Raw genomic sequence first — 14021 nt, 5'->3', positions numbered from 1 at the left:
CAGGATTTAGATACTTTTACTCCAAACCTGAAAATCCAGAGCTGCTACTGTCAGCACAGCTAACTCGATATCTTACTGGATTTTGTGACCTTTAGTTATCTTAGATATCTCAACATCTGTTCTGTCCTTGTGCAGAAATGTCCTGAGTTCGTCATTAACTCATAAACAGTACCTCTGCTAAAAACCTAATTTTGCTAAATATTAATGAACCCAGAAAACTTTAGAGGAGTGGGAGGTAGAGAGATAGTTTCTCTTCATGCTTATTATGTTTTAATCTAATGTTCCTCCAATTTGCAGGCTCAAGCATCAGACTGGAGGCTATATCATGCTATATGAGCAGCATCTCATATAAGTCATAAGTCTCATAATTCTACTTTAGCAAGGTATCTAGGTTGCTGTCTTTCACCATCACTGGACAGCCTTAGTGTTGTCTGCAAATCACTTCAGAGTTTGGATTTACTTCTGTACCTCTCAAAATTGTTATTGCTGCTTTTACTGACACTAGGGCTAGTGCTGTGCTGCAGCTTGCACATGCATTAAACTCATTCCTTCCCAAGGCTGGAAGAGCTTTCTTCATGCTTTATATTTTGCATCTGGCTAGCTAAAGTCTGTTTATCTTCTGTTGTAACACAGAAAAGAAATCATCTATCTCTGTGTGAGCCAAACCTCATTCTTTTACAAGAAACACATCTACCTGCTGGACATCTATTCACGTATCCAAGGAAACAGGTTACTCATTGTGTCACCCACTGAAACTACTTAATAACTCATGTTTTATTTCAGTTCCATATAGGTTTAGCAATTGAACAGTGTGGCCTCTTTAAATGCCCTCAATAGATATAGAGTGCAAAACTTACAGCTTTTTTTGACCTAACTACTCTGGGTCCACTTTCAAGGAGATATGTCTGCAGCTTATCTGGGGCTGATTGTTCACTATCACTAACACTGTTGCAGAATGTTAACAGCAAATATCCTGCTGCTAGCTTTGGCAGGCTCTGTCTTTATATGGAGGCTCTTGGTTTTGGCCAACAAATCCACTTTCAACATGAAGTCAGGGCCTCGAATTAGATATTGTTTCAGTCTGCTAGTAGACAGAGCAAATGCTGTAAGAGGAGAAAACAGCATCTCTGGATCTGTTTAGCAGGGCAGCACTTTCACAGATCCTATCTCATGAGATAGGATCTGCTGCAACAGCCCTAGCAACTACTGCATGACTGCAGATTCATTATTACTCTTTAATTTTGTCTTTTATGAAGTTTGTCAAACAGACCACCACTGCAAAGACATTGCTAGACTTTCAGAATCTTTCTATATTGCTTTAACAAAACTTATGTTGTAAAAATGTCATGATCAATCTGCATTTGTAGGACACTGACATCCAAAGCTCTGGATTTCACAGAGTTGGGCACTGGGCATACACTGAAGTGTAGTTTTTCAAGTAAATAATTTATCTTCAAGTTATTGAAGTATTCAGGGTGGGATGTCCCATGGTACTATGGAGTGCTTGGAAAAGAGCCAGTCTCAAATTCTATCCAGGCTGTAGCCAGTAGATCATATATACAGCGCTGAGTAAGGAAGATGAATTTGCATGGGATTTTCATACTGTCAAAGAGACGTTACTTATACAGATCTTTCTCTTCCAGCTCTTCCCAGACCTCTACATTCCTACTGTTAAGTGAAATGAGTTCAATTATTTATGTTGTTACATAAGGTAATACCTCTGAGACACCCTCTTCTCTGAGTCTGGGACTGACTTAGCTGTTTAATCAGCTGATAAATGTTTCTCGAACTCCCATGAGAACAAAGCTTGTGTTGCTAACCAATAGTTTTACCATATGTCACCAATGTGACCTCATGGACAAGAAAATCAGTGGTATCCAAGGTTGCATTAAAAAGAGTATGGCCAGCAGGTCAAGGGAGTAAAGGCTGACCAGTTATGGCCTCCTCAGTTTAAGGAAGACAGCTTCTGTAGAGTCCAACGTAAGGCCACAAAGATGATGAGTGGCCTGGAACATCCCCCTTATGAGGAAAGGCGGAGCCTGTTCAGTCTGGAGAAGACTGAAAGGAGATCTTATCAACACTTAATGACTAAGGGGCCAGAGTAGAGTCAAATGGATGGGGTCAGGCTATTTTCAGCAATGCCCAGTAACAAAACAAGGGGCAACAGGCACAAACTAGGACACAGGAAATTCCATACAGACATGAGAAAAAACTTCTTCAAGGGTGACAGAACAGTGAAACAGGCTGGCCAGAGAGGTTGTGGAGTTTCCTTCCATGTATGTATTCACAACCCGCCTGGATGCTTTCTTGTGCAACCTGTTCTGAGGAAACTACTTTAGCAGAGGGCTGGACTTGATGATCTCTAGAGATTCCTTCCAACCACTATTATTCTGTGGTTCTGCAATTCTGTGCCACCCTCTCTTCCCATCACCTTAGTAACAGGGGTCTCAGAAAGATGTCACGCAGGGAATTAACTAGGGACCTGGTTCTGTGCTCCCCAGTGACCCTGCAGTTCAGTGGTAGTATCTCTCTCCATAGAGATAAATTGGAAAATGTTCAATTCCTGTGAATTACTTGGATAATATCAGGGTCCAGAATAATATAATCTGTGATCACATCATCACAGGATCACAGAACTGTAGGGACTCGAAGGGACCTCTAGAGATCATCTAGTCCAAACCCCTGTCAAAGCAACTCCCTAGATCAGGTTGCACAGGTAGGCGTTCAAGTGGGTCTTGAACATCTCCAGAGAAGGAGACTCCACCACCTACTGTGAAGAAGATCCTATGCACATTTGTGCACAACTTCCTATGTATTAATTAATATACCACAGTTCTTTCCTTAGCCTATAAATTTAAGAATTTCAGGCTCAAAAGAGAAAAACTTGCAAACTTAAATAATCAATGAATGGCTGAGGCTGGCAAGGACTTCTGTGTCCACATGGCTCAAAACCTGTTTCAGCAGGGACACCCAAAACAGAGTGCTCAGGACCACATTCATGTGGCCTTTGAAGATCTCCAAGGAGGAGACTTCACAACCTCTCTGGGCAGTCTGTGTCAGTGCTTCATCAACCTGCACAGCACAGAAGTGCTTCCTGGTGTTCAGAGTAAACCTCCTGTGTTTCTATTTGTGCCCATTGCCTCTTGCCCTGGTGCTGGGTTTCACTGAATGGAGCCTGGTTTTGACCTCTCTGAACTCTCCCTTCAGGAATTTATACACATTAATGAGGTCCCTCGAGCCTCCTCTTATCCAGGCTAAACACTCCCAACACTCAGCTTCTCCTCACAGGGCAGATGCTTCTTGATCTTGGTCACCTTCTGTTGGTCTCTTTCCAGTATGTCCAGATCTCTCTTGTACCGGAGGCCCCAGAACTGGCACAGCACTCCAAGTATGGCATCACCAGTGCTGACTAGAGGGGAAAGATATCTATCTTAATCTGCTAACAAAGCCTTGCCTAATGCAGACAGGAATACCATTACCTTTCTTAGTAACAAGGGCATGCTCCTGTCTTGTGTTGAATTTGGTGCCACCAGGACCCCCCAGCTTCAATTCTGCAGAGCTGCTTTCCAGCTGGGTGGTGTCCAGCATGTACTGGTGCATGGGGCTATTCCTCCCCATGTTCAGTACTCCACGTTTCTACTTGTTGAACTTCATGGGACTTTTGTCAGACCACGTTTTCAGCCTATCAAGGTCTCTCTGGATGGCTACATCTCCTCTCTGGTGAGTCACTCAGTCACCAGTTTTGTGTCATCCTTGAGGTCATACTGAAGTGTGCACTCTACTCCATTGTCTAGATTGTTAAGGAAGATAAGAATGGATTCATTATTGACTACTGGGGTGCTCCAACTAGACTATACATCTGTGATCACTACCATCTGGGTGCAGCTGTTTATCCAGCTTTTTATCCATGTAATTGCTTATCCAGCCCACTCTTCAACAGCTTCTCTACGAGGAAAAACCATGTGGTGCATTCAAAAAGCATTTTTGAAGTCCATGAAAACAATATATACCCATCCTCCCTCATCCAGAAGATGTGTGATTTCATACTAGAAGCTTAGCATTTTGGCCAGACGTGATGTCCTCTGGGTGAATCAATGCTGAATACTGCTAATCTTCTTCTTTGTATGTCTGGAAGTGGTTTCCACAATTAACTGGATCTATCATCTGCCCAGGGACCAAGATGAGGCTGACTGGCCTTTTTGTTCTCTGGGTCATCCTTTTCACTCTTCTTTAAGATAGGAGTAACTTTTACTTCCCTGCAGTCATTGAATACTCCTCCCATTTGATGCAATTCAGCAAAATTATTTGAGTAGTTTTGCAATCCCTTCTTATTGACCTTGATGTCCCTGGCCAGATTCAATTCTGTCCAAGCTTTAGCTTTTCTAGCTTAATTTCTGGCTGCTTGGACAATGCTGCTGTCTTCCTCCCATGTTACCTGCCCTTGCTTCTAACTAGGCTCTCTTTTTGTGTTTGTATTTGGCTAGAAGCTCCTTATTCATTCGTGCTGGCCTGCTGGCATTTTTGCCTGACTTCTTCTTTTGTGGGGTGTATAGTTCTTGTATTGAGAGAAGGTGACAATTGAATATTAGCTAGCTTTCTTTTTTCCCTTTAATCCTTATCCATGAACTCTTGGTCAACTCCTTGTTCATCTCTGGGCAGAACTCTGTGCGCTTCAGTGTGTCATGGACATAAGAGTGTGACACCTCCGCCTCATCTCCCCTGCCTGTCCTTCCTAAAAAGCCTTTATCTTTCCACTCCAACACTGTAGTCATGGAAGTCAGGGATAAAACTGAAGTGGGGATAGCATTAATGAACATAAAGAAAGTACAGAGTGGTTAAGTATTTTATAGCTTGTGTTGCTATTGCTATTTACTAATGTCTTTATAAGCTCAACTTAAACCTCCGAATTTTCTTATAGCCTGTTATATTCTAGTAATCAAAGGCGAGTTTTTATGAGGTTTCCTGTCTTTATGGACCTGTTAACTTTGTGGAACTGATTTGTGCTCTGACTTATTACAGATATAAGCCATAGCAATTTTATTTAACCTTTAAATACTCCATTGTTTGAAATGCACTGTGCTTGCTTCAGGGTTTATAGAAATACGCATATCATGAATAGGGCGACTATGCCCAACATGTAGGTGCTTTGTTATAGATCAGTGAATCCCTGCTGCACTATATGCGCTCTAACATAAGTAACAATTTCCAAGTGTTAATCTTTTACATGTAGCTTGTCATATACTGGAATGCTGTGATGGCCTTGCCCAGGATGTCATCAGCACCATAGGGCAAGCATTTGAGCTTCGATTTAAGCAATACTTGCGATTCCCCTCTAAGATACCTACTTTACATGACAGGTGAGTATGATTACAGAAGACTGCTGAAGAATTTACTTTAACTTTCTGCTTGTTTATTAAAACGTGCTGTAGACAAAACTGCTGAAGGGGAACAGGATTTACATGCTTCAGAAAGAGATTTCTGCTAAATTGGCGAATCAGAGCTTGAATCTGAAACAAACACAGCCATTTTAGAAGAATGGGATAAATCTGGATTCCATAGTGAAATTATTAAAATGATCATATGTTTTCTGTTGTAGTTTATATGCAGAGCTGGATGCCTAAGGATGGGTGTAATTTGCAGCATTTCCTCATTGTTCTTACTGTCATAGTCACTCTGTCCACTTGGATGAAGTGAACTAGAGTTGCTGTAATGGTGTAAATGAATGTTAAATGCTGACTGAAATCACAGATCCAATCTCTTGATTTCATGAAGGTATTACTGATTTACTAGAATAAATTTTAAGATTTACTGGTGGTCAAGTAGGTTAAATTAAAGACAATGATTTAGAGCTTAGTCAGTCAATGAAGTAATAATAGGACAAAGGATCCTGTGGGATTAAATCAAATAGTTGCTAATGCAATTTTTATTGATTGTTGAAGGTAAGTAAAAACATCCTTTACTCAGACTAAAGAATTTTCACCTATTCTGGGATTATAGAAAAATTAGAGAAAATTTGTCTAAAGAGTGGGTCTGCTCCACAATTTATCATTTCTTCCAGACTTAAAATGGTATATGAATTTTCAAATTAGATGCAGAAGTGATTCCCTGACAAGCAGTTTTAACACTCTGCAAGTATTTGTAAGTGCTTTGGGAGTAAGGGATAAAATGAAGCACTCATTTTCTTACAGGATGCAGAGTTTTGATGAGCCATGGATGGAGGAAGAGAGTGAGGCAGCAGAACATCCCTACTACAATAATATCCCAAATAAAATACCCCCTCCTGGTGGCTTCATTGATACCAGACTCAAAGCAAAGATTCCCACTGCTGCAGACACAGCTCAGGTCAGTGAAATTGCATCTCTGCCTTCATGCAGATGGATCTGAAAAAATAAGTTTTTTAAGGTGGATACACTGGGAACATAAATGTGTGGCTAGTTCAATTTTGAATGATGACTGAAGATCTAGGAGACAACAGATTAGGCATTTTGAGAGTAAAGGGAGGTGAATACTTAATGGTGTTAAAAAATTACATAGGTTCAAGGAAGATAAACCCTTTGAGTATTACTACATTTGTAAACACCGTATCTGTCTCAGAGTATGAAATGAGTGTACATTAACTGGGAAAATAATGATACAAAGCCTTTTGAACAGTCTAGCATAGTCACTGCTAACAATTATGTTAATAACTCAAAACCAATTAATATTCAGTCATTCACAGGTAGATCTTCTATCTCATGCTGAAATTAAGCCAGATCAGCTATTTCTGCTAGCACTGTGGTTGGAAGTTTGATCGCAGCACCTACATAGCCATGTAAGTGTTTTAGATCCAGCTCAGTTCTGCTGCAATCTTCAGACCATTTCAGGGCCCCATCTTCAGAAAACATTTTCCTATCAATACCTGAGTGAGTCTTCCAGTAACGATGTGAGTCTTTCAGCTTTGGAGAGTGCTAGGGTTGTCCTCTGATCCCACATGTTGTTTCGTTTCCCATAGGATGTCAGAGCTGCCTGTGGAGGCAAATGTTCTGAAGCAACATTTGGAATAAACAAAAACAGGAAGAAGTTCTCATGAAGGTCGCCAGAAATGCATTACTCCTACACACATTTCTGAAATATATATTTTGATACAATAATAAATAAGAAATGAAAGAGTGGGAGTCCACAAAATACAACCAAGGAAATTGTCCAAGCCACTCAAAATAATATCAGAGTGTTTTAAAGATAATTGAAATTTTCTTTGCATGTGTCCATTCTAGTTTGCAGCAGGAGTGGGAAGAGAGCAAATCTATTACCAGAATCATCACTTTGGAGATAAATTCTATGAAGACTGGCATCAGGAGACTGTTAAGCAAGGTGAGACTTGCTATTTTATCTGTAATACAGCAAGACATCTTGGGTGTGCAAAGCATGCAGCAGTCCAATGCCTTGAAGCCTTAAGGCAATTAAATGCACTTCATTAATTCTTTTTGATAATAATTTATTGTTGGTATCAGTGTAAAGCATATGTTAAATAACCTTGGATAAATTATTTAATGCACAGTTTTATAAAATGTGTATTTCACAGAACAGCTCATACATAAATTTTCCCCGAACTTTCAGCTATCTGGCTTCCTATGTCTTAAAGTCTACAGTATTTAAAAGGCTGGCTTTTTGGTCTTTTCAGAAAATCTGATCCATGAGAATATGCAAGATGGAGTTTCCAAAGGAAGGGCCTAAAGTTCAAAGCTATTTTAAAATATAGAGGAATACGTGCTCTAAAAGCTACAAATACTGTATAATTTTCATTTTGCCGTTGCCTATGAATTATAAGGAAATCACATTAAAATGTCTGTATAAAATTTTACCCCACCTAATCTTAAGTGACTGCTCTGAGGTGTTTCTGGGGACTCTTTACTTTCAAATACTGGAATATTTTATCTAGTGTTACTGTGCAGAAGTTCAGGGATTTTGTCTTATTTCCATTCCTCATAAGTCCTCAGATGAATCTTAGTTTTGAAACTCACAATCTTTACAAAAAATCCCCTTTCCTCCTGAATAATTAAAAATAAAAGTCACTGGAACAGTTCTGATTCCATTTGGCAGCATGGTTCAACAATTACTATCTTTCCAGTTCCCATTCCAGGGGGTTTTAAACCTGTGGTGATGGGCTGTGATATTATCATCTGGTCATTTTAATAACATTGTTCTGTAAAATACAAAAAGGAAAAAGAAAAAAAAAATCTCTTCAATTTTCTAGGATCCCTGGATATTTATAGTATGCCAGAAAGGAAATCGCAAGCAACCACAATGTCTGAGATGCCAACATATGTGAACACACAGCATATAAATATGGAAACTCTTCTGGCACTTCAGGCAGATGCTGAAAGTCATGTCAGTGGAAACACAGATAATACCAAAGGGAGCAGTCCAGGAAAGGATCTGTTCGACATGAGTAAGCTGCCTTTCTTTTTGTTCCCTTTCTAACAAGAGAATCAATATCATTACGCATTTATTCTGCACACATATAATTACAGAATTGTCCAGATGGATTTTAGTGTTCCAGTGAACTTAAGGTGAATTTTAGAAATCACAGTGGTTTCATATTTGACATGATTAAAATTACATTTGGCCAAAATCTTGAATATAGTTTGTACTAGATCTGTGTTAAACTGAGCTGAAATTTTTGTTGTCCATAGCATCATGGCTTCTTGTGTCAGAAGGAAAAGTCAGTTTTTTATCTACAGTCTTAAAATAGAGATTTAAGCATCAGCATCAACATAATTTTGCTGCTGGTCTTACCCAAATACAGCATTTCCAGTCACGAACAGATACTTACAAAATAAATATGGATAAAGTTGTTTGATTCATAGAAAACTTTTCTTGTTGTTCTACTCTTACTACTTCAATTCAATTGCTGATGTGATTTATTCAGTTTATTTTGCATAATTAAAAGGCAGTGAGACAAAGGGTTTGGTGTCTACACGTTATGTATATGTAACATGTCTTTAACCATTTCTTTGATCTCAGTCTACTTAAAAATGTCTTTCTGGCATGTTTTCACTGATTTTGGAGTGAAAGAAAAGGAAGAAGGGAGAAAGTTAGAGAGTGTACATATGTATAAAATGAGAAAAATCACTGTCTGAAATGACACATGTTAACATTGATTTCTTACAGCTATGCCCTTACATATGGACATGCTTACTTCTACACTGTACATATTCTTTTCCTAAAAACAAAAAGCGTTTCACATGTTCCAGCTTGTACTTTACTTTATTGGCCATTAGAACATAATGGAAAAGTAGTACCTGAAAATATGTCAGCTAGAACAAAGTTAGTAGTTCATCAAGTTAAACATGAGCTTTGTACGGACTGTATTGTAGTGAAGACACAGACAAGCTAGATTTAAGAATTAGCCAAATTGTGTCAGCTCAGTATTTTTATCTGACCTAAAATAGTTTCGGTTATGTTAGTAAAGCCTATAAAGAAGCATGCACTGACCTATTAACTATTACTGTAAGACTGATGGGATTTTTAATGACACATATTTTCACTCCACTCTTGGGATAGTAATACCAAATTAAAGATTCAGCTGAAATTTAAAATATTGTTTCTCAAAGGCTGATTTCACCGATGTAAATCATGCTACAGGTGTTAGTCTGCCTGTGTCACAGAGTCCTCTACCTAAGCTGAGGGTTGGAAGAAGCTGAGTAATCAGAACAACTAATTCTTTCTGGAGATACCTAAGGGCTGGAAGCTTTGTAATGGATAGACGTTAAATGAATATGTTGCTTGATGATAGAACAGACATGATTGTAATGACTTTGGGCACTAGAATTTTGCAGGTTATTTGAAATGAGACTGAACGACCCAACTGTTAAGGCAAAAGGATTCATTTGCTCTGTACCATGATATATAAGTACAGCTGTTGACAATAGCCATTACTGAAATAAAATCAGTATCATTCAAAAACTCCTGCCAAGGTTCACTTGGATGTTTGTCACCATTTTTCATGTCACATTCTATTTTAACATATTACACTCCTTGGTCTTAGTATATGATATGAATCAGTAGGCTGAGCAACACATCTCTCTCTCTCTTTTTTTTTTTTTTCTTAAAGAGGAGCTGCTGTAACACAAAATAAGTCACTTTAAAATGGAATATCACTGTATTGCAATCTTATTTACCTAATCTTTCACTTGTTTTATTTCCACAACCAGAACCATTTGAAGATGCCCTTAAGAACCAAACATCTGAGCCTGCGTTGAGTAAATTGACTTCTGTTGAATGTACTAGTCCTCTTTTATCTGGAGCTGCTGACTGCACTAGAATAGAAGAGCTGAGTATAGAGCCATGGTATCAAGGAGAGATGAGCAGGAAAGAAGCTGAACAGCTGTTAAAAAAATGTGGAGATTTCCTTGTGAGAAAGAGTACCACAAATCCAGGTTCTTATGTGCTGACAGGCATGCAAAATGGACAAGCCAAACACCTTCTTTTGGTGGATCCAGAAGGAACTGTAAGTGTGATTCAGTAATACAGGAGGTTTATAACTTTGTATTTTCTCTGAATGTTCAAGCTTATTCACAACTAACTGTAATGACAGCTTCATATTAGAATCCAATCACATCCATTTCTCTCCCAATGCCTAGCAGAAGATGTACTGAAAGAATTATGCACATTGTAGGGATAGCTGAAGATATCCTGCTTAAGTTATGCAAATTGCAGGAAGTCTAGGAATGTGGTTCCCCAGCTTTGGCCACTGCAGTATTGTCTTACTCAAAAGGGTAGCTAAGTCCTTATTTAATCTAGCTGAGAAGCTGCTGGAGGTTGTGCAACCTCAATCAGCCTTTGTGCCAGCAGTTTTGAAGACCAAGACCAGGTCCCCCAAGCCATGAAGTTTTCCAGCCCTGAAAGCTAGATGGGGTAAAAACTACACCAATGCTTTGCTGCACAGATACTCCTCTAGCTGTTGAAACCTCCCAGCAGCAGCACAATAAATGACAAGAAATTCTTGTTTCTGTAGCTGTCCTGTTGAACTTCCAGGGAGGCTTAGGCAGGCTCTGGGGAGCATTGGTGTACTTTGATCTTGGCTCCTGGTAGCTGGCAGCTGGTAATATCTCTTCCACTATGAGGAACAGCATTAAAGGCCACAAAGTAAGTAAGAAACCCTTGGAAAGGAAATGGCCTGTTGGCATCTGTTTCAGCTGAGAAACCTGTAGAAGCATGACCAGCAGAACTGTGCCACTCTTGTAGACTAACATCAGAATGACCCATAGCACTCTCTGGCCTACTAACTTACTGTTGACATACGAGGCAGTCAAAGAATGTTTTTAACACTTTTACATGCTAGCTCCTGGCCTGGACTTGACCAGGACACCAGTCCCAGAGTAGCCTCCTTCTCTAAAATATTGCTGGGTGCTTTCTGACTCCTGCAGTTGGACCCCCTAATTCCCTCTTAAAAATAAATGCTACGGGCTACTCTCTGAAGAAATATGTTGTGATGTGGTATGGCAGGTGCAGGGATGTGAAGCCGGCAGGTTTGGAAGGCAGATAATAGATGTGTATCTGCTACTCTTCTGGCTGGCAGGAAGTACTGAGGCCAGGGATGGTTCCTGTGTACCACCTTGGCAAGGTCTCCCCAAGTATTTCTGCTACTCTGCAGCAGCTTTGGCTGACTCAGGAGGCACCACTCAATAATGATAGCCTTTCCATAGCTATATTTAGGGTTAGTTGAGCTGCCTGTATGAACTGTGGGGTCCTGACACAGCTCCTGAGCAACCCTGTTTGCAACTTGTCACAGATTAGTCAACCATTAAATGACTGTGTGTGGAAGGCCTCAGCAGTGTGCTGGTGTTATGCGCTTCTCTGCATGCCCTCAGAGTGATCATCTGTAAAAAACTAGCTCATACAAAGAGTGCCTGACAGCCACTTCACACATAGATTATTCAACAGCTTGTTATAACTCTTCAAGGTCTGTTCTTGGAGCAGTTAACTGTTCTGATGCTTCTGCTCTGATCCAGCACACAGACAAACTACTTGTTCAGATAAGGCATGCAAAAGGCAAGGACTGCACACTTTCTACTGGGTTTAGGGTTAGAACTTGAACCCTAATAAGGATGATGAGTCCTGCTGATGGTGAGAAAGCTTTGACTTGAGTTGAAAGGACTGCAAGTGTCTTGGTTTGAATGTAGATGATGTTATAAAGATATCTTAATTTTCAAAATATAGCTTTGAATAATTACAGGAAATGATGTTTTAGAGAAGTATAAAAAATAATGAGGGACTGCTGGTTTTCTTCATAATGTAGCTATGTGCAGCCTGAGTGGAAGGCATCATTTGTTATCAAAGTTGTTTGTTTTCTTTTCTTGTGACACTGTATCTCAAATTATTAGAATTTTACCAGAACTTATTTATGAAGACTGAAATATTTCAAGTGACATGCCCACTAAAGTACACAGTTCTGGAAAGTTTTAACAGAAGTTGCTATCTATTTTTTAGAAAATTTCAAGGAAAATAGATGATCCACTTAATTTTAGAGCAGTGTCCGCACACCTTTTTTTGAGACACTGTAGAGCCATCACAATACAGAGCACTATCTCAGCTTTACTCTGCCTGTGGAACTGTAAGCCTTAAGTAGTTTTAAATTTAAAAAGGAAAAAAATGTTTTCAGAAGGTGAGGTTATAAATTTAATTATTGCTTTGTAATATAAATTAGGATTTGTTCTGTCCTAGCTCTTGACTGGCTTACCTTGCAACATTAATTTTCTCGTATCGCAGAAGTAGTAATTCACTCAGCAGGACACTGGTACAAATGCTAGTAAGTGGGCTGAAGTAAATGATGTTCCCTGTCCTAAAATGTTTCAGTTTCAGCAGTCCCAAGCAGTCCCAAGTCCCAGCAGTCCCAAGTCCCAAGCAGATACTATGCATGCAGCATGGGGCAATCCCAAGTCAAATGAAAGCGGTGGTTGATCACCTTCAGGGAAAGAGAATTTTCCATTGGAAGCCAGTGATGTTTTTTGGTACCTTGAGAAACTCTTTGTTGAGGAAAAGGCAGAGATGCTGAAGAGCATAGAGAGATTCTGGTGTTCCCAGAAGGAGGTCCTTTTCTAATAAAAAAGTAAAAACACTTAAAAGGAGCCCTTACTTTCTTGAAGAAGAAAACTTGATCTAAAATTCCATCTTAAAGCAGAGCAAAATATTGTACGGAAACTTTTCAAGCAGACCTATTCATCAAGTGTAATAATAGTATACTGGCCCATAGGAAGCTAGTCAAGTATCTATTTGGAGAGATTAAAAGAGTCATAGACAAAGCAGAGACTAATTTCTACTGTTTTTAATGGGAGAGCAATCAGTCTCTAAGACATGATCAATTGTTCCATTTTATTCTTAGAGAATTTGGTGCATAATTGTTAAGGGAAAAAGTATTTTGCTTCTTAATCTGTTGTCTTGTATCCTTTTTTTGAAGGTTCGTACAAAAGATCGTGTCTTTGACAGCATAAGTCATCTCATCAATCATCACCTTGAGAATAACTTGCCAATAGTGTCTTCTGGGAGTGAACTCTGCCTGCAGCAGCCTGCTGAGAGGAAACACTGACTCTAGATAATTCTTGCAGTTTTTGTAACTTACAAGCTATAACTGGTGGAAATTACATAAATGTATGTTAAAAAAAAAAGCATATTCCCCTACATTTCACCAGTATATTTTCTTTAGGTTTAAGAAACCCTCTTTCACATGGTACACTTGACAATTCTTAATGCTTTATGTGGACATGAAGTGGCAACAAAAGGATTTCTTAAAAAATAATTTCAATAAAATTGTTCTGATTCTCTATTGTGAATAATAAGTGTATATACACACATTATACATAAATACAGTATATATTTCTATTTTTCAAGTCAGTCTCTTGATGGTATAGAACTAATCTTCTGTGCCATGTGTTTTTAACTGAAGAAAATTGCCGATTGTGATTGTTCAGATAAAAGTAGAATACAGCAGTCTCAATTTCTTGACAGAAAAAAAAAGAGCATCTTATTTATGATTTTATCTA

At 39.0% G+C, this 14021-nt stretch overlaps 1 protein-coding gene across 1 annotated transcript in view; it reads left to right on the top strand.

Moving 5' to 3' along the window:
• The window catches only part of SHC3 (SHC adaptor protein 3), a 63205-nt gene extending 49611 nt beyond the window's left edge, over nt 1-13594 (top strand). The window contains exons 7-12 of the mRNA XM_065740572.1: nt 5231-5357; nt 6189-6346; nt 7267-7350; nt 8234-8428; nt 10194-10489; nt 13439-13594. Coding sequence (XP_065596644.1) covers nt 5231-5357; nt 6189-6346; nt 7267-7350; nt 8234-8428; nt 10194-10489; nt 13439-13567 — 989 coding nt within the window. The 3' untranslated portion in view covers nt 13568-13594. The remainder of the gene's footprint in view (nt 1-5230; nt 5358-6188; nt 6347-7266; nt 7351-8233; nt 8429-10193; nt 10490-13438) is intronic.
• The last annotated feature ends 427 nt before the right edge of the window (nt 13595-14021 follow it).

This window comes from Cyrtonyx montezumae, unplaced genomic scaffold (assembly GCF_038088225.1).
Source record: "Cyrtonyx montezumae isolate F1298 unplaced genomic scaffold, pur_monq_1.0 scaffold_29, whole genome shotgun sequence".
Taxonomy (NCBI): Eukaryota; Metazoa; Chordata; class Aves; order Galliformes; family Odontophoridae; genus Cyrtonyx; species Cyrtonyx montezumae.
This window is presented reverse-complemented; position numbering and strand designations above follow the sequence as displayed.